The following is a 19,753-nucleotide window of genomic DNA, read 5'->3' as shown; positions in this document are numbered from 1 at the left end:
GTGGTACATGTACTTAATCTAGTTTTACTTGAGGACAAGTAAGGTTTAAGTGTGGGGTGTTTGATAGGTATGATAATACCTATTGTTTTTGGTAGGAATCTCCCCCTCTTAAGCTTTCTTTAAATAAATAATGAGTGTATTTATGTTTTGATTTGTATTTTGATAGGTTGATTGCGGTTTGGATGAAAAGTGATGAAAAAAGGGCTGAACTGAAGAAAATGTCCACCGACCTTCATGTGTTCAAATACTTATACCTTTTTGTCACGTTATCGGAATCAAGCGAAATAAAAGGCATTGGAAACTAGACATCTCAAGCTTTCCGTAGACACTAAAATCGTGCAAATCGGACGTCGTACGGAGATTTTGGAATCATTCCACGCCTAGGCGCAATATTTGTGCACGCCCAGGATCACTCCTGCACGCCCAGTCCAGTGAGTTGGGCTTGAATTTGAAGTTGTGCACGCCTAGGATTACGCCTAGGCGTGCGCCTAGGCGTGAATACAACGCGCCTAGGCGCACAAGACAGTTTTTGGGATGTTTTAATTCGCGAACTTGCCGAGCCGCAGGACACTTTTTAGACCTAGAACTGATTTTCTGGAGAGCGAAATCAGAGGGGGAAGGCGACTCTTGGAGCTAGGAGGAGAGATTCTTCAGCTCAACTTGGATCTACTCAACTAATTGTGTTTATTCATGATTTTCTCATCTCTCCTTTTGTGTTTTTCTCTTATTATGTGTAACTAAACCTTTTTGCCAAGGCTAGGTTGAAGCCTTGGGTTTGATGACTTTGTTTATGACTTGATTTACATATATATGAGTTGATTTGGGTATAAATCTTGTGTTTCTATGTTTGATTGCAATTTCTTCATGCTTGTGGTGTTTGGCCAACACTTTAGGTTTTTGGATGAAATTGTTTGGAGAATTTGCTTAGACAATAATATGTCAAGTAGATTATGCTTCTTGAAACACTTGATTATGAATGTGTCTCCCTTTAATTAGGTGACAATTTGTATGAATTCTAATCTCCATAGAACTCCATGAATTCCTATGCATGTTTAGACCAATAAGATGGCTAGAATGTATTTAGGAATATCCGACCTAGACCAATAAGATGGCTAGTAATCGATTTTAGGGAGATTTGGCTTAAGTGCGCTAAAACCGACTTAGGTACGGATTCGTTATGCCCGAATTAGCAAATATGTGTGTGAATTTGTGTCATTGCAAGTCATTTCCCAAGGGGGATTCCAAAGCCTTGGTGTTCATCTCATTCATCTCATTTGCATTAGTTACATCTTTATTCTAAGAAAATACCGAAAATACCAAAAACACTTTGCTATTTGCTTGTCTTAGTTTAATTACCCAACCAAACAATCTTGAGTTGAACTTTACTTTTGTTTGCATTGTCCATACGTACATACAAATATACATTTGGATTAGATATAACACCGTCCCTGTGGATTCGACCCTTGCTTATCATTGTGCTGTAGTCGCCGACTAGTACACTTGCTAGTAAGGTTAATTTAGACCCAACACCTAGCATATTACTTGCTCTATCGTAACCTTGCCCGTGTAAAATAAAAATACTAAGGCCATGTGAAGAAAGTGTTTCAGCTAATGCTTGCTTGAGTGAAGGAGCGGTAGTATTTGTAACATGACTAATGCTCAAAAATGATTCAACCACACGTCCCCTTTTATCCACATATCTTAAAGCAATGACCATCTGCTCTTTCACCGATGCATCTTGAGCTTCATCGATGAGAATAGAGAATAATCCATTACTAAGTCTAACCTTTCTAATAATAACATTTCAAGTTTCAATTGCAACAACATTAACAAGGTCTTTTTGGATATTTGGTGCAATAAGTTTCAAATTCTCAAAAGCATTTTTTAACGCAACAGCCTTTACATCTTGATTTTGGGTTATAAGCCACTCCAAAAGCTCAAAAAAATTACCCTTATTGCTAGAGTGCTCGGACTCATCTTGCCCACGAAATGAAAACCCTTGTCATAAAAGAAATTGAATACAGTCAAGTGAGGCAGTTAGTCGAACTCTATAGTCGTTATTAGTTTCATCGGATAACCTAACAACAATTGTATCAATATGTTGCTTCTTTTTAAGGAGTCTTCTTTGTGTCAGATGATGATTATGATTGAGCTTTTCACTTAGTTAAATATTTCTTCATATCTAGTATAATACAAAAATTTAGCACAGATAATTATTTATAAGTTTTAAATGCAATGGCATATCACCCACATGCCTGAGTTTCAAGCTCAACACAAATAATTTTCTATGAATTTCAAATGCAATGACATGTCACCCATATGCCTGCGATTCACAACAAATAATTATTTACGATTTTTCAATGTAATGGCATGTGACCCACATGCCTGAGATTAACATACCTTGTAAAATCACCTCATATGGCTCTGTGAAAGGTTGGTTTGAGTTTTTGCTTCTCACGTCATATGGCCTTCCTTGGCAGTTGACAATCCAATGTATAACAAATTTTAGAATGTCTGACAAATAGGTAATTAACAATTAAGCAATTGACAATTTGTCTCTCTTATCGTAAGATCACAATTAGCTAATTGAAAATTTCTCTCTCTTATCATAAATTGCACAGTAATTGACAAATAGGTGAGACCGTCCACAATGTCAATTTGTCTCTCTCTTCCGATCATAAAACCACTCACATAGGCCACAATTAGGTAATCAACAAATAGGTAATTCACAATTAGGTAAGACCACCCACGGTAATTTAAATTTTAAAAATGCTGGAAAAAGCCTAGAAAACTACTTGAAAATAGCCCAAAGAACGTTGAGAATAAGCGTTGAAAAAACTACTACGAAACTTATGTTTCAGTCGTCGACGCGCGACGTAAACATTGATGATGAACAGTAATGCATGAACAAGGACTACTCGATGAACAATGACATATCCAATAAACACTTGATGAACAGTGATGATGGCGACACACGATAAAGAAAGCTAAGACTCTGATATCATGTTAGATGTTAGAATGATTAATGGAATGCTTACTCTCATAATTGTGATAGCTCTTTACTTATATTTTGAACAAACCCTAATAGACTCATATTTAACTCAAGTGGGCTTAGCCCAATACCTTTATATTCTAATATCATCAAATAGATCAACATACTCTACTCAAAATGTCCTCAGCTCATCTATCAACTTGGTCTTTTACACCATACAACTTAAGTCTTATTCTTAATATTGTTAACTCACTAGTTATTACGATAATAAGTAGTGAAGATAGGGCAATTTGAGGTTGAGATCGATGATCGTTGGTTCGAAGAAGATGTAGAAGATAGGGCAGAAATAGAGAAAGGAACGAGAAAGGTAGAAAACAAAGAGAAAATAGCGAGATGTAGAGTTTGTGGGTCCCACTTATGTGTATTATTTTGTTTTTAGATTGTATTTCATTTAAGAAGTGTCATCAAATTAATCAGTCCATTACCAGTATCATTTTGTACCCATTGTGGTACACTAGCACCAAATTTATCAAGAAAGTGTATTTTGGAGTGCTCCATACAGAGCTTACAATGGATGCTCTAATGAGACCCCTTTCGAAATAATTGATAGAATGACATCAAGCTTTTTTTTGGGGAGTTTGTAACATTGAAATTTGTGATAGAAATGAAGACATGATTGCACGTATTTCAATGACCATTTTAGTGGGTGCAAAAGTCAAATTAGTTGTGTGTGGTACAAATGGAGAAAGAATTACAAAAATAAATAGAGACAAGAATTACACATATTTCGATGATCACTTTAACGGGTGCAAATGACAAATTAGTGGGTACAAATACCCTTCCCTAAGAGCAATTGCAACAATGCATGTTTGTTAGGGAATGGATGCTCATTGTTGACCCAACTAACGGGTTATGAAAGAAAATCATGTACAATGGTGTCATTTTGGGGGAAGCAAAATTAATGGGTCAAAATTGATGGGCATGGACATTGGATGGGGCACTTGTTGGCTTACTTTATGGCAGTTGGTTCCTACATCTCTTTTTTGACCCAACTTTTCTATCTCTTTTAACATTTGTTGTGACCCATATCTTTAAAATACTAATTTTTTCTTTTTTCAAACATCAGCTACTCTTTTTTTTTGGACCCACACGTAAAAAGTAAGCCCAACAAATTTGCATCATTGTACAAAAGCAAAAGACATTACATTTTCATTCCTACCCACATTAGCGAAAATACCTCTCTCAACAATATTTGTTGTCCCCAATAGAAAACAACCATTGTGATTTTTCTAACCAAAACACATACCTAGGGACAAATTGGACCTCTAGAAAATGATAGAAGGTAAGGATTTTTTATAAAATAGTAAATTGGTTGGGATCAGACCTTTTAGATCAGAGCTGCTAAATGTCCAAATTAATATAGACCTAAGTCGACATGACATGCATAGTCAGCATGCCAACATGGCTAATTTGAAAAATTCAATTTAAAAAGTTTCTCGATAATCAGAGAGCATTTAAAGCCCACACCTACTTTTTGTATTGAAAATGTAACCCCAAAACTCATTTCCTCTTCTTTCATTGTATTGTGCGAAGATTTTGCTCCAGCCGCTACAATTCTTGAGCATCGATAATGATCATGTAGTTGTTGTTTCATATGCAAATTAGCGTAACGAAGAAACAAATTTCAAGGTAATGTGTTCTCGTTGGATAATACCTTGGCATATTTGTAGTCCTTTCTCAACGATAATGGTGATGAGGATTATTGAGCTGATTTTATTTGATTGCAGCTGTTGTCTCAGCTGAAAATCAACGTAACAAGAAGAAATTTTCAAGGTTATGTCTTCGCATTAGTATTGTTTTTGCATTGTTGTGTTACTTTGGACATTACTTTGTTTTCTGTCGAAGCATGGTTGGTTTTGTTTCTATGGTTTGATTACTGATTTGCATAAGCATGTCTTTGTGAGATTACATTATTTATTTAGCCATATTTTTGTGAGATTGCATATGTAACGACCCATCCCACACACCCACCCCGCAGTAATGGGTTGTGCGTACAAGCCGGGCCCATGGGCCGCTACCCCCAACCCCTCACCCCCTCGCAAGGCAGGCAGGTTGTTGCTGGCTTAGTTGGTGACATAGGTTGCCAAAGGCACTATGTTAAAGGCTAGGTGGAGGGTTCGAAACCTAGCAACAACCTGCCTGCCTTGCGAGGGGGTGAGGGGTTGGGGGTAGCGGCCCATGGGCCCGGCTTGTACGCACAGCCCATTACTGCGGGGTGGGTGTGTGGGATGAGTCGTTACAGCATACCTATCTGAGCTTCGCATAACATTTGTGTGATTTGCATTATTTCCTTGGGTATAATCTTTTACTCATTACAGACCCATCTGAGCTTGGCCCCACATATGTGTGATTTGCATTGTTTTGTGGTTATATTTTGTGAGAGATTGCCCACCTAGATGAGATATTATATATATTTGTGTGATTTGCATTGTTTCCTTTGGATAGGATCTTTTACTCCTTGCAGACCCATTTGAGCTTGGCCCCACATTTGTATGATTTGCATTGTTTTGTATGGATAGGTTTTTTTAGAGATTGCACACCTATATGAGCTTTTTTATATATATTTTTGAGATTGCATTGGTTGTTTGGGTAGGGTTTTTTTTTTTTTTTTTTTTTTTTTTGTGAATTGCATTAATCTTTTGACTTAGTTTACTTGGTCTAATGACTGATATGCACAACGTAATTTACACATATTTCCTGTACGAACCAAGCTTCTCAAGCACTTTCTTCAATATGTGCCACAAACATAATATATGCCTAGCTTCAAGAAAGACCACTTCAATTGCATTCTTCATTGCCCGATCTTGATCAGTAATTATCCCTACTGGACAAACATTATGCATACATGCGAACCATGTCTTAAATAGCCATATGAAAGTTTTCGTGTCTTCATTGGAAATTAGCCCACACCCAAGTAAGATTTACTGACGATGGTGATTGACACCAACAAAGGCGACGAATGTCATATCATATTTATTTGTCAAATATGTCGTATCAAACGTAATTACATCCCCAAATTCACAACAAGCTGCCCGATTGCTTGGATCAACCCATAACACATTTTCCAGCCTACCTTTCTCATCCCAATCAATTAATGAAAAGAACCCATCATTCTGTGATTGCATTTTCATGAAATAAGTCTAAATTGCATTGGCATCTCCTTCGCTAAGTCTCATTCGTCTAGCTTTAGCAAGCAAATTTCTAGTATCCTGTTCCAAAAACAATAACTTCTCATGCCCCTAACACCAATCACCTGAGCATTGTGACTTTTGTTCGCTCTACTCTCAGCTATATCATTTATCTCGAGCTGCCTTTTAACATGAGGTCAATCACATAATTGCAACTAAATACCTTGCCTTGGATGGATTCATTACATGATTATGCTCATCGATAAAATTTATAATTTCCCACTTACCCTCTTTAGATAAATGGGTTCTGAGCTTGACCTTACAATCATTCTTTGAATTTGACTGACGGTTTATGAAGTTGTTCGTCCGGTTATTGCATTTATTTGATCTACCACAACTGAAGGTCAAATATTTAGCCAACACATCCTTGTCTTTATTAACAGTCCTTCGTTTTACGGGAAATTCCCTTCGTTGCCCATATCTCTTATAGTGTTTAAACATTTGATTCTCATCTTAAAAAAAATCTCAATCATCGAAACCTTGAACACTCTCATCTGAACTTGATATAGCATTTTCTATGAATATGTTCGATCACTCAATCTTCAAGTCCTTCAACACTGGATATGCCTCATCATGCCTTTTCATTTATTTATCAAATCAAAGTGTTTGCCCTGCAATCACATTGTTCAACACACAAATTAAAAACTTTATCTATTTAATAAACATGTATTGTTAATGGACTACATTGTTATCATAAACAATGCAATACATTAAAACAATGTAATAGATTTAGAACATCTACAAACTCTCTGTACATTATCCCACACTAAAAATCTGAATGAAAACAAGAAGGACAAATGCATAAACATAGTAATGGTGCATGTAGATTGAATAATCCATAAACTTAACCCATAAACATCGAACCCATACCTCAACGACGAGACCCAGATAGTCCACAATTATGTCCCGCCAGCAATGTCAAAGATAACCATGTTGTCTAACTGCTTCTTTTCCCCTTTAGCTATGTTACGATGCCAGAGAACTATAACTTTACAGAGTAGCTGCTCATGTCGCCATTTCTTGGAGAGATAAATTAGGTTAGGGAAAGCAAAAAAGAAGAAAACAGTGAAAACTTGAAATAAACAGGAGTCGTACGTTTGAGAAGCGGGAAACCAGGAGTAATGATTTCATTTACCTATGCCAATCCAAGCTCGCAAGATGATTCATCAATCCACCTAGCGTCACATAGACTTGGGCTTTGTTGGGATAAAATTATTTGGGACATTTAGGGTCTATTTGGTTACAATTTTCAAAAATGTTTTTTGCTTTTAAAATTCAAATGAGATTGAAAATTCGTTTGGATGAATATTTTTAAAAATTATTCTATTGAAAACCATTTTTGGTTTTCAAAAATCAAAAAACTAAAATTAATATTTAATATTTTCTAAAATTCTTTTTTACTTTCCTCTTTTCTTTTTGTTCTTTCCTCGTGTAAAATTCTCTACTAAATTATTTTTATTTTCATCATTATTTCTTAACATTGTTTTCAAAATCTAAATTTAAAATGAGTTATTGAAAAAAAAAAACATTTTCAAACATACCCTTAATATTTTCGTTTTTAGGTTGAGATTCTCCACCTTTCTGGTCGTGATTACAAAAAAAAAGTAACTGGTCAAATCCCAAATCATTCTTTAATTAGGGTTTTGGGTTTTATTAGTATCTCACTCCAAATCCCAACTTTATCTACGATGGCGGAGTCGATTTGCAGAGCTCTTCGAGACGGCGCTCTAGAAGGCGAGTTTGCGCCAGCTCTAACGATTAAGGACTCAATTTCTTCGCCGTTTGGGTTCGATGTGTTCACTCACGTGCTCGCCCAACTGTCCTCCAACATTTTGGCGGGAAAATCCCAGCCACGGTAATCCACTGTTATAGGAGCACGACTCGGTTGGAGCGCAAACTTTCAATATATTCGGTACTTCGGTTATTTTATGTTAAATTTATCTTCTTTTTTTTTTCCTTGGAATTTTGCTTACAGAGGCGTTGTGCTTGTTGCGTTTTCTCGGAGTCCGTCGTTTTATGTGGACCTGTTGAAGAGAAGAGGTTCCGATGCTGCTTCGTCTCAGAAATGGTGAATGTTCTTTGCTGTATTTGTGCATATGCTTTGGTAGAAAATGGGTGAAAGAAACCACATGGTTGTAGAATGAACGGAAACTTTTTGTTGATTAGCTTTGGGATTGATTAGTTTGACAGTGATTTTCTTTATTTCTTGATTGGTGGGGGATGAATGCTACAGGATTCGAATTTTGGATTGTTATACTGATCCTCTGGGCTGGAAGGATCAGATAGTGGATTCTACAAACACTTGCGATACCTCCCTGGAAGCTTCATCAGAAGTGGCTTGCCTTTGTAAGGATGTGCGGGATTTGGATAAGTTGTACCCTTTGATTATTGAACAAGGGACAGGTAACGTTTTATCCTTAAACCTGTGGGTCAGTTTTATGTACCAATAATTATTAGTGAAGATAACCATGTTCTGTCAAAAATGTACTAGTTGGGTTCTTCTTACATTGTTATGTAAAATTTTTCTTTACCTGCAGGATTGAGTGGATGTGGAAAACAGCGTTTCTCTGTTGCCATAGACTCGGTAATCCTGCTTCCTACAATTGCAACTGTTGATCGTTTTGAATATATTCTCTTTTAATAGAAAATATTGAATTGATGTTCGTGTGAGTGCTCTTACAAGCTCGTTTGGGTGTGTTTGTATCTTGAAGAGTACAGTGTCTACATATTGCTTTGGTATCTGACTACTTTCAATTTTTCTTTTGTGGGGAATATGCCTAAGTAATTATGGTTGCAGTGTTGCCTTTTTGGGTGGAGAGTTCTCTGATGTGAATCATCTATAAGAAGAACCTTATCTTTTCCCTCGCTAGTGCATGCAAGGAAATTTCCTACCTGGTCGCAATGACTGTGCCTATAATTTTCGTGGGTGTTAACTGAGCACGAGAAACTAAACGCATTATTGGTGTTGGCATGCCTCTAATCATTTTCAGTGAGACTCGTCTCTGTGAATAATATTTATCTTTTTCCCATCTTGGAAACTTCCTGCATATGGGCAATGTGTAGGTTGCACATATGAAATTGAATGGTATTATTTGCATAAATGGCTTTATACGGTTTTTGTTAACATGACCTTGTAGTCAAGATTCGGCCATATCACAAGTTAGCACTGATACAGTTTATTGTCTCATTTTGGACTAGACGAGATTGCTTGTCATACTCTTTACATCCTGAAGACCAAATTAATGGATATTCATAAGATATATTTTGTAGGGAATTGAAATCTAATTCATCATTCAAAGGGCTATGTTTAGTGGAATGAAAATATTATTCTAGAATGTGGAAATGAAGTTTGCTATCAATGGTCTGAGTCCCCCCCCCCCCCCCTCTCTCCCTGGCATTGTACAAGACCTTCTTCCTAGTGATTTCTACGTTTAATTTTACAAATCTCAGATAAGGGTTCCTCTTTCTGTATTCGAACCTTGCTTGTGTATCATTTGATTCTAGTGCAATTCCATTTTTCCCTTCATCGCAATTTGCAAATATTTAATGGACCATGTATTACATTGCGATAGCTGTGAAGCAAGAAGTTTGCATGTAAGATTAATAGAACATCTCATGTCAAAAATATTTCGTAAACTGGAGACAAGTCATTAGATGTTTTAACATATATTTTGGCAGTGTCAGTTAATAATAAAACTTCTTATGTCAAAAATATTTCGTAAACTGGAGACAAGTCATTAGATGTTTTAACATATATTCTGGCAGTGTCAGTTAACTGTGTTGAAAAGTTTTGGAGTGGTGCTGGCAAGCTGCCTATGGAGATTTTATTACTTTATTTTAGTTGTCGTTGTTTATTATAACTGATTCATGACAATTTCACCAGGTAGACGAATTGTTAAGACATTCATCTACATCATCAGTTGCAGGCCTTTTGAGTAACCTCCGTAGCCATGGTATATGATTTATTTGTTCTGGCTGTTTGTTCATTCTACATTTATACCACCTAACTGTATTCTTATGAGGTCACTAGCCCATGGCAATGTTTTAAACCTTTCTATTTAACCCTAACTTTTTACTACAACTATATTCTTGGTGGTGACATGGTGCATGATTATGTCAAACTGTTTCCATGAATATACAAAATGATGCATTTTTCATTTTTTTTTTCTGAAATATATGGATTTTGTGTTTTTTCAACTTTCTTTACATTCAAAATAAAACTAGCTGACATGCAGATGCTCTAGTTTATTCTTTGTTTCTTTGGTGCAGATCAAGTATCCTGTGTCTTTTGGTTGTTTCATTCGGATATTCATGAAGACAAGGCCACATCCATTCTTGAATATATGTCTTCTATGGTGGCCAGTATAGAGCCATTAAATCAATCAGCAAATTGGAAGAGAGGCAACTTGGAAAACTTCTCTTTGCTGGAACAGAATTTTGGGAAAGGAAGGTTAAATGTCCGTTTCAAGCGTAGGAATGGACGTGTTCGAGTATTGGTGATCTCCCTTCCTCTCTGCTTTCCCTATCCCATTGTCTATGTGGATCTTTGATACTGATTATGAAGTGAACCGATAATATGTTTACCCTTTCATTAGTGTGAAGAATTCCATATTGAGCAAGAAGGGATCAGCTTTACATCTGTTTCGTCTGGAGATGGAGTAGTTAATCATAGCCTTGTGCCAAAGGTTGGTTGTATAACTCCATTTTGGTTGGAATCTACCATTCCTTACACAGTTGGCATACCTACATGCATGAGTAAAGTAGAATTTCCAGATATGATATTTTGTCACTGTTACTTATCTTGCATGGGATTGATTGATTGATTGATTTATTTATAACAGGTGCAATTCAGTTTACAGCTGTCTGAGAAAGAGCGGATGGAGAGGGCAAATGTTGTCCTTCCTTTTGAGCACCAAGGTGTGGAATATAATGGATAAATTTACCTTTTCCTTTTTGGGGTGGCGGGAGGGGGGGGGGGGGGCGCGGTTGCTTGCTTCTTGTATCTGTTTTAGGCTGCAGACTTATATTTACCATTGCTGCTTTAGGAAATGGTCAAACTATACAAATTTATGATGGTCGAAGATCTCTCACAGAGGACAAAAAGGAGGCGGCACCCACTTTCAATGGGAAATTACAAACAAGCAAGAACAGTGGTGAGGGGGAGATAATATATTTTCGTGATTCAGATGATGAAATGCCAGATTCAGATGAGGATCCAGATGATGATTTGGATATATAGTTGCTTTGCCCCTATTGGTAGTCGAGTGATCAGAGACTGCTTCAAATTGGTAATTCGTTGTTTCAATGTTTATTAGCATCCGTGAACAGTTGTTTCAACATACATTCACATAAAAATAGATTTCTCATTTCTGTAATCATGAAACGTTCACTCTATAATAAATGGTATCATTGAAATATGATTGCCCTCTGAATAACCGAGTTAGTGTGGATTATATGCTTTCATTGACAATATTGCCTGATTATGTAGCTTAATTGCAGCCTTGGGAATGGATGTTGCCTACTTGACTATATTCCTTCTGGATTTTAAATTATTTTAATATTTTCATCTCCTCTTATGTACCAATGAAAAACACAAGCTTATTAACTGTCATTTCTATCTTTTGAATGTATCTGCAGATTTGTTGGGGAAGGCAGGCCGGTTGCTGAAATGTTTGGATGAAATTTGGTCAGAGTCTCAACAACTTAAACTTTGCCTTACTGAAAGCTTGCTGAAAACGAGAGAACGACCTGACCTTGACCTGAGCAAGATATGTGACATACAATTAGCGTTTGATCAGCATTTTGTAGGACTGAACTCTGAAGCAATGAGGTTAAAATATAAATGATTGAGCATTTGCGTGATTGTTATGGAAGCAAATCAATCTCAATGAATTGCGGATGCGATAGGTAACTGCAAGTTGTAAAAACTTCCCAAGCATTGTTGAATGAAATAAAAAAATCTCCCCATCAATTAATTGTGCGCTAGAACTTAGAATTGAAGTGAATTTTCCTTTGCTCTGGAAGCTTGATCTAGACCAAGTGAGATTCCAGGGCAAATCTTTTCCTATTTGCTTCGTACTCTCCATGAGCAAAAGGTAGCAGATTTCGAGATCGGGGGTGAGCTTGATGGTGGTTACAAATAAAAAGGGTGGCAGATTTTATCGACTTAAATGGAAGTAGAAACCACTGATTGTAATAATTCAGTTCAACAGAGTTCCTTGGCTGCTGGCAGCTTGACATTGAGAGCGAAGGCATTCATTAAACAAGCAATCCCTCAGAATAGAGACATATAACAAGCTATGATCAGTAACCCCTGCGCCTGAGATATTAAACGACTGAACTACGGCTTTTAATTCAAAGTAGAATCGAATACATCAGCAAATGGAACATTCATTCAAATAAATCAGCTAGATTTTATATGAATTGACGTACGTCTGAATTGAGATCAGAGTACATTGGGCCGGGTAGCTTTTTCTATACATGCAGATCCTATAGACAAATTTAAATTCAACCAAAAAGGGTCAAAAGAATGAAGATGTGAATGATACTGTATTCTAATTTCTAGTATCAGTCGAACAAAGGCACAATACTTCCCCACAGTGGAAGCTGAAGACTGCTGCTGCTTTTGTTGGCATCAACAAGAATATGAACAACCATCTCCGAACCTGAAAATATGGACAAAGGGGATAGTTTAAGCAACTTCTAATACACACTCCAACATCAAGGCCAAAAGATATTTAGACCAACACATTTAATCACGGTGATTAAAATGAATAACAATGATCTAAATGAACAAAAAAAGAAAGTATCCACATAGGAAATTGCCCAAGTACGTAATCTTCAAATTTCAGACAGAACATTGCATCTGCATACGCTTTGCCATCATGTTACTTACAGCGAAACCACCACATTTCTGCTCAAAGGATCATCTGTATGTGTGAGGTGGGCAAACAAAGTATTGCCAAAAGCCAGCAACAGCTGACACTAATCGTCGTCATCATTTCCTCAATATTTGTATGTCTTAACATCTTAATTAGAAAGTGTCATCGACATACCAGATGCTAATCATCTTTCTCATTGAACTTTTTAATTGCTAGTAAACTCAACTATCATCAATAATCTCTAATCCAAACAATCTAGTTATAGGGAATTAGGGATGATCCAAACAAAGAACTTCCAATACTTTATGGAAGAAGTCCTCCATAGAGGACCCCCAAGCACTCAACTCATTTCAAACCAGTAAGAAGTTAATAAATTTGAATGAACTAATCATGAATTTTTCAGGTCTGGAGTGAATACTGAATTCACTGACATTAGACTGACTAGATTGTGTTATTAACTTCCCCAGATTTCTTATCCGGAATATTCCTAAAGTTGAAATACATCATACAAAAAAACAACCATTTGGGTCAAAGTTAGCAACACCATATGGCTCTACAAAAGAAAAAAAGAAAAACGAAAAAATTATCCTTCTTTGATATTGGATAATTTCATCAAAAAACTTCATCTGGCTCCTCCGACTCCTTTTTTAAACGAAGAGTAATAAAACATCTTACCTATCGAGAAACAAAGTTCTGGGCTGAACAGCATGCATTGGCTGTTCAAAGAATCAAGCTGCTCCAAGCTTGGGTGCCAGACATTTGGTTGTTCTACCATAGCCCAGGCTAGGACTTGTCATCCAATGCCCACACAGATAACTTATATTCCTATTATGTCGAGGACCTATGACACTTTGGGACCTTTTCATCTAACCATTACCTATATTTTTTAACCAAACTAAACTTAATCAGAAAATAAGGGGACTTTAGATCTTCCATGGAGAAATGATCAGAACATCTTGTTTCTAAGGACTCAAAACTATAACGATGGTGCTTTTAAGTAACATACAAAACACTCTGCTTGACAGTTTCTGTAAGCACTAAGCAGTTCACATTTTGGATATTCAATGGGTTTCAAACCTTAGTAATAGTCCACATTTCATCCATTCATAAATATTCTAAATATAAAGGTTTATTAGTTTCTACCCATATGCAAATGCGAGACTACCAAAGAACATTTTTCAGTGAAAATAAATAAGGCCACTTCTGTCATGAGAAACATCAGAATGCATTGGGAAACTACAAACATAAAATTTCAGTCTTTGTTAGAAGCAAGTTTGTACCTCAAGATAAGATAACAAGTCCAAGGTACACAGATCCACAGAGACATGAAAACGATATCATTCCCCTGAAAAAACAATTCAAAACAACGAGAAAGTGGCACCAGAACTTAAGTTAGAATCATTAAAAAGAACACTATTGTCAGAAAGTGAGAAAGATAACACCCTAACACGTAATTATGCGGGCACATCCCAGCTAAAAATGCTCACCAAATTACTCCCCAGCCAACACCAGTACAACAAGGGCATATCTCAGCGAACTTCTCAGCGTCACTAGAGTTGACTCTTCGAGATATCAAATCATCATAGATATCTGCACCAATTAAATTTCAATCATGTAAAATTTACTATTTGCAATCATGAAAGAAGCAAAATGATTATACTTAAAGGGAAGAGTACAAAAAAGAATGTGCTGTACCATAAACGGAGAACAAACTGTTCATAACACCTGCAGTTTTGTCAAAGAAGACATGGTTAAACTTTCTTTTCCATGTAATAGAAGTAAATTAAAATAGTTTTGGGACACAAATCATTTAGCAAAAAGGGGGGAAAGGGAAAGCATATACCAATGAAGAGAATGACATATAGGAGAATTCGGACTGTAGTGGTTTCTTGCAGAACCCAAACTATAGCAAGAAATATAATGAATCCTGAGAGATTTAAGGTGAACAAAGACTCAGAATAAAAGCCTTGGATTTTACAGCAATATAAAAAAGGTCATGGAAAGAACGAAAAAGACCCACCAATACAAAGTCCTCGAAGTGTCCACTGTTTGAAGGCAATATAGGAAATAAGTTAATTAGAATTGAAGCTCAGTTCTAGAGAAATAGGAGTAAAACAACTAACTGTGAAAATCTCAAGATGGTTATATTACATAAACAATAAATGTTATCTTTATTCATTAATATCTTACATTTTTAGCAATACACAGAACAATAAATAGAGCAAGAACAAGACATCCAGCAGCAACTCTGGCAGCGACGAGATCCGTGGATGCAAGTATCAAAGCTAATCCCCAGAATGATGAACCAAGATCTGTGATACAAAAGGCAATCGTACAAATGTCAATAACAAACGATCATATCAAATGAAAGATCCTGAGTCAATGACACAAATTGAACTTGCACAAAAATTAACCAACTCTTTATGGTTTATTCAACCATGCTTTCAAGAATTTAAATAATGGCCTTGGAGCCTGTTATCATCACCTTTCTTAATAAAATTATACATTTGAAAAATAATAAAAAAAGGGGTAGAGTGTGAAGTCATGGGTTCAATCCCCCTTACATGCATAATGAAATCGCCTAGCAAAAAAGAAAGAATGGCATTTTAAAGAATTGGCTTCTCTATAGCTAATATCTTCTTGGACAACAAATTCATAGAGTGTGAAGTCATGGGTTCAATCCTCCTTGCATGCATAATGAAATTGCCTAGCAAAAAAAGTAAGAATGGCATTTATTGAATTGGCTTTCTATATCTAATATCCTCTTGGACAACAAATTCATAGAGAAATGCTGGACCGTGTCTACAAACTGATTACATGGTAAGATAGAATGACAGGAAATAGAGATGAGGATGCACTTAGGTAGCAATACAATATACAAAATAAGGTGTAAACTATGCCTTTTTTATGTCTATTTTCGGTAGTTCTTAGCCCCTGCCACACTATATTTATATCAATATATGCTTTATCCACTGTCAACATTGACAATGCACTGTAATAAGAAGATGGAATTTACAAGGAGAAAGGTGTATTACATCCCGCAGGCAAGATCAACCAATAGACGCCACCACGTGTTTGTGTCACCCCACCTTCATTGGCATGAACCTGGATCCCCTCCACCTGCATATCAAAATATATAGAAAAACAAATGGGCGAGGATAACCCATAAAAATAGACCAACTAGCCTGTGGTGGTTCCATAAGCTTTAATGAGATTTAGCCCAGAAAACAGGGTGAATTAAGTATTGTACCCCACCAGAATGGCCTGCTAACATGATATGACCTGTGGCTTACAAGTTATGGGCCTTTTTACATCCTACCATTTGGAGATGTGCTTTCCCTCAAAATTCATGGAAATCACATGTGAGATGCAAATGATTGCATAAAATACTAATAAACAAGAGATGTTTTTACAAAGTTTCAAGCTTGATAGTGCTATCAGAGAAGTAAAAATACCAGAAAATGATTATTTTGATAACTACATGTGTCTATATAATGTAATTTCCATACAGGGAAATTCGACATAGCAAGCAACATTATACTCGACTGCATCTTTGAAAAACCAGTCTAGCAATGTACAAGCATGTCATATCCCAAGGATTAAAAGTGCAGTCTCAAAAAGATTTAACATCTCTCACTAGAATTCTAAGAAATATTCAGCATGAGAAGGCACAGATGTAAGGTGAAACTTAAATGTTCCCATTAAATTTTGAAATACATCATTTTCATGGCAATCTGGCAGTATCTACAATATATATGAACAAACTATTGATCGTAATATGCACCAGATTGAATGATGAAGCAATTAGTGTCATACAACTCCAAATTTTAAATATATGAGTTCTCACAACAAGGAAGTGTATAAAGTAAAAGGGACATCAAGGAATAGACGGAAAAGCTTCTTACCTGACCACATGTCAGCTTACAAGCTATTGCATGACTTGCCTCATGCAAAAACACAGTGATGAGCTTAAATGGTGTCAGTAGCACTGTCCTCCATAGCTGGAGCAATAAAAATAACATTTGGGTAAAAAATGACAAGTTAAGCAAACACGTTAAAATTTTGTAACATCATAAAATATGATAGAACAATAAAATTTATTTTTCATTCAGTTGTTTTCGTTTGGAACCTAGCAATCATACTAACATCACTTGCAAACAACAGTAACACTAAAATCAAAGTTATTAGCACAGGACACACCACTCATCCAAGTTATTAGCAATTTAGCACATGATACACCACTCATCCTAAAAGCTTAAGTTGTTATGTTGGGTGAATCATTATCTTCTACATAATAGATTAATACAAACCAAATATTTCAAGTTTGGCAAGCCCTTGGTTCCATTTCCCAGGGTTCCAAAATTTTACAAAAGTATAACAAATTAGTAATTGAATCTGCTGAGACCCTGAGAGTTGAATCAGGCCAATTCATAAAAATTGTGTCCATTTTAAGCCGTTAAACAAGTACTACAGCCAATTATTTCTCTACTTCAAATGGTCTGTGTAGGTGTGCATCAATAACAGTGGTTGTGTTAGGAAGCTATCACCATACTACTTAAGACTATGAGCTCTTGCATTTTTTGGTGCAGCAAAAATTTAATTTGCTCTTTTTGATAAATTGTGGGATTATATTGTTAATTTTTAGCAAGAGGGGGGAATCAAACCTTGCATCTAGTGCAATGTATAAGCAGCAGGCCACCACTTTGCTTGTTAAAAATTTAATTTTTTGATCCCAAAAATTACTTGATTCTCCACTTCCCTAACAATCATTTTCATCAGATAAAATGCACAGCGTGATTCTTGAACACACAAATAGATAAAATCTTAACAGAACTGAACCGCGAATAATGCTCAACGTTTTTTAAGTCAAAAATCTTGGAGTCCCGGACAGACTATAGTCTATATAGGACCTAATCTAATTCCTGTACAACTTATCCATGCACAAATGTAAGAAAATTAGTGAAAACCATCTACCATGGAACCATGGAACTCCCAATATGGCTCGAAGGGAGCACTAGGACTAGGCTAACTCAACTATTCCAGAAGAAAACCATCCAACAATTGTAAGTACACATGTATGTATGAAGTGAGTTTTCCCAAATTGATCTAGCATGGAACCTCCAACGCAACTCCACGAAGAAAACCCTTTGACTAAACTGACTCAATCTTCTCACCATTGTTCAAAGCAAGTAACTTTTCTCTAATTTCTCCTACGTTGTCGAGAAACAAAGCAGCTAAACAGAGTTTTGAGCGAAGGGTGTTCAACGTGCTTTGCCACGCGTTATCGTTGTTTTTCGGTTGACTGGGTATTGAAATTTTTCATAATTTTTTTTTTATCAGAAACTTTGCATAATTTGAAGCTCATGAACTAGGTCATAAAAAAATTATTTAGGAAGTTTAGAATTCTAGTTTCATTATATGAAGAAGTGTACCTGTGTTTTCGCCATTCATTTGAAACTTATTCATTTTTTTTTACGGCACAAACAAATATAAGAAACGGAAGAATGAAGACCAAAACAGTGGTCAAGAGAATCATGCTTGGTATCTAACTATAATTGCAACAGTGGAAGGACCTGATTGGGAATACTGTCGAAGAGATTCCTAGCCACAACCCATTTGGCGAACCATCCGCCCAAGTGTTTTGACACCTGCTAACCTTGGTGATAATCCATTTCGGAATCTCACGCAAACTCCACCGGATATCATCAACTAGATTTTCAATCACCCAATTCGAGGCCAATTGGGGCTTAACAACCGCATTTACCACAATCAATGCATCACCCTCAAAATGGACCTCCCGAAACAGGAACTCCAAAAAACTGAGATCACACAATCTAAGAGCCATAGCCTCTCCCACCACAGAATCCACCTTCGGACCACTAAAAACCGAAGGAAACAACACTTCACCTGATGAAGAGCGAGCTAAAGCCGAAGTTCTAGTAGTATTAATCCTCATGGCTATATCAAATTGCACATGCACGTAATTCAACGGAGGAAGAAACCAGCTCAAAGTAGAAATACCTAGGTTGTAAGCAGGCAGCTTCCAAGCTTGACAGTGGTGCACATGGAGAAGCCTAATATGACATAACAACTCTGAAATAGGCTTAGGCTGAGCTCCATGCAGGATTTCATTGCGGTATCTCCAAGTTTGATCCAATGTCATAAGAGCCAGCAGCTGGAACTCATGTCTCTCGTCTACTGGAATACCCAACAAGCTAAGATTAAGAACCAAAGAGGCCCAACCTGAGACACCATTTCTTCCCAAGACCAAGAAGCCGCCTAGAGGAGCTCCACACCCTCATCGGGATTGACCAGGCAAACAAAAGATGTAATAAAGTTTTCGACTCCAAAGAGCAAACTGGGCACAAAAGCTGCTCCTGAGAAAGTTACAAAAGCTTGACAATCTATCTCTAGTAGGCAACAAATTTCACACATACTTCCATAAAAGCAACTGGAATCTAGCATGCACATTCAACTTCCAAATCTTATTCCAATAAGTAGCAGACAAGGGAGAAAATGACGAATCAATAGCTGCCCCTACATTCAGAGTATGATAAGCAAGCTTCACTGAAAAATCACTAGAACTACTAAGATTCCAAATCAAGTTATCTTCCCTAGTTGTAATGGGCAGA

The 19,753-nt window shown here is 36.6% G+C and overlaps 2 protein-coding genes across 3 annotated transcripts; one reads left to right on the top strand and one right to left on the bottom strand.

Moving 5' to 3' along the window:
* Positions 1–7,813: 7,813 nt before the first annotated feature.
* Positions 7,814–12,204, top strand: LOC120012026 (elongator complex protein 5). 2 transcript variants are annotated; one of them, XR_005471193.1, is made up of 11 exons: positions 7,814–8,095; positions 8,216–8,308; positions 8,474–8,643; positions 8,778–8,824; positions 10,124–10,193; positions 10,510–10,736; positions 10,836–10,925; positions 11,082–11,157; positions 11,286–11,528; positions 11,878–11,911; positions 12,080–12,199. XR_005471193.1 is itself a non-coding variant. In XM_038863259.1 (10 exons), exons 1-9 carry the CDS (start codon positions 7,929–7,931, stop codon positions 11,477–11,479), a joined length of 1,134 nt encoding a protein of 377 aa, XP_038719187.1. In that variant the 5' UTR covers positions 7,814–7,928; the 3' UTR covers positions 11,480–11,528; positions 11,878–12,204. The 2 variants fall into 2 exon arrangements, 1 of the variants encoding a protein (XP_038719187.1); XM_038863259.1 differs by having other exon boundaries at positions 11,878–12,204.
* A 356-nt stretch (positions 12,205–12,560) lies between these two features.
* LOC120012286 lies at positions 12,561–17,158 on the bottom strand. The gene is made up of 9 exons (XM_038863634.1): positions 17,027–17,158; positions 16,157–16,241; positions 15,312–15,433; positions 15,142–15,166; positions 14,965–15,048; positions 14,817–14,846; positions 14,609–14,711; positions 14,402–14,466; positions 12,561–12,905 (listed from the first exon to the last, which is right to left on the bottom strand). The coding sequence occupies exons 1-8, from the start codon at positions 17,141–17,143 to the stop codon at positions 14,403–14,405; spliced, it is 630 nt and encodes a 209-aa protein (XP_038719562.1). The 5' UTR covers positions 17,144–17,158; the 3' UTR covers positions 12,561–12,905; position 14,402.
* Between the last annotated feature and the right edge of the window lie 2,595 nt (positions 17,159–19,753).

The sequence above is a fragment of the Tripterygium wilfordii genome, chromosome 13, assembly GCF_013401445.1.
Source record: "Tripterygium wilfordii isolate XIE 37 chromosome 13, ASM1340144v1, whole genome shotgun sequence".
NCBI lineage: Eukaryota > Viridiplantae > Streptophyta > Magnoliopsida > Celastrales > Celastraceae > Tripterygium > Tripterygium wilfordii.
This window is presented reverse-complemented; position numbering and strand designations above follow the sequence as displayed.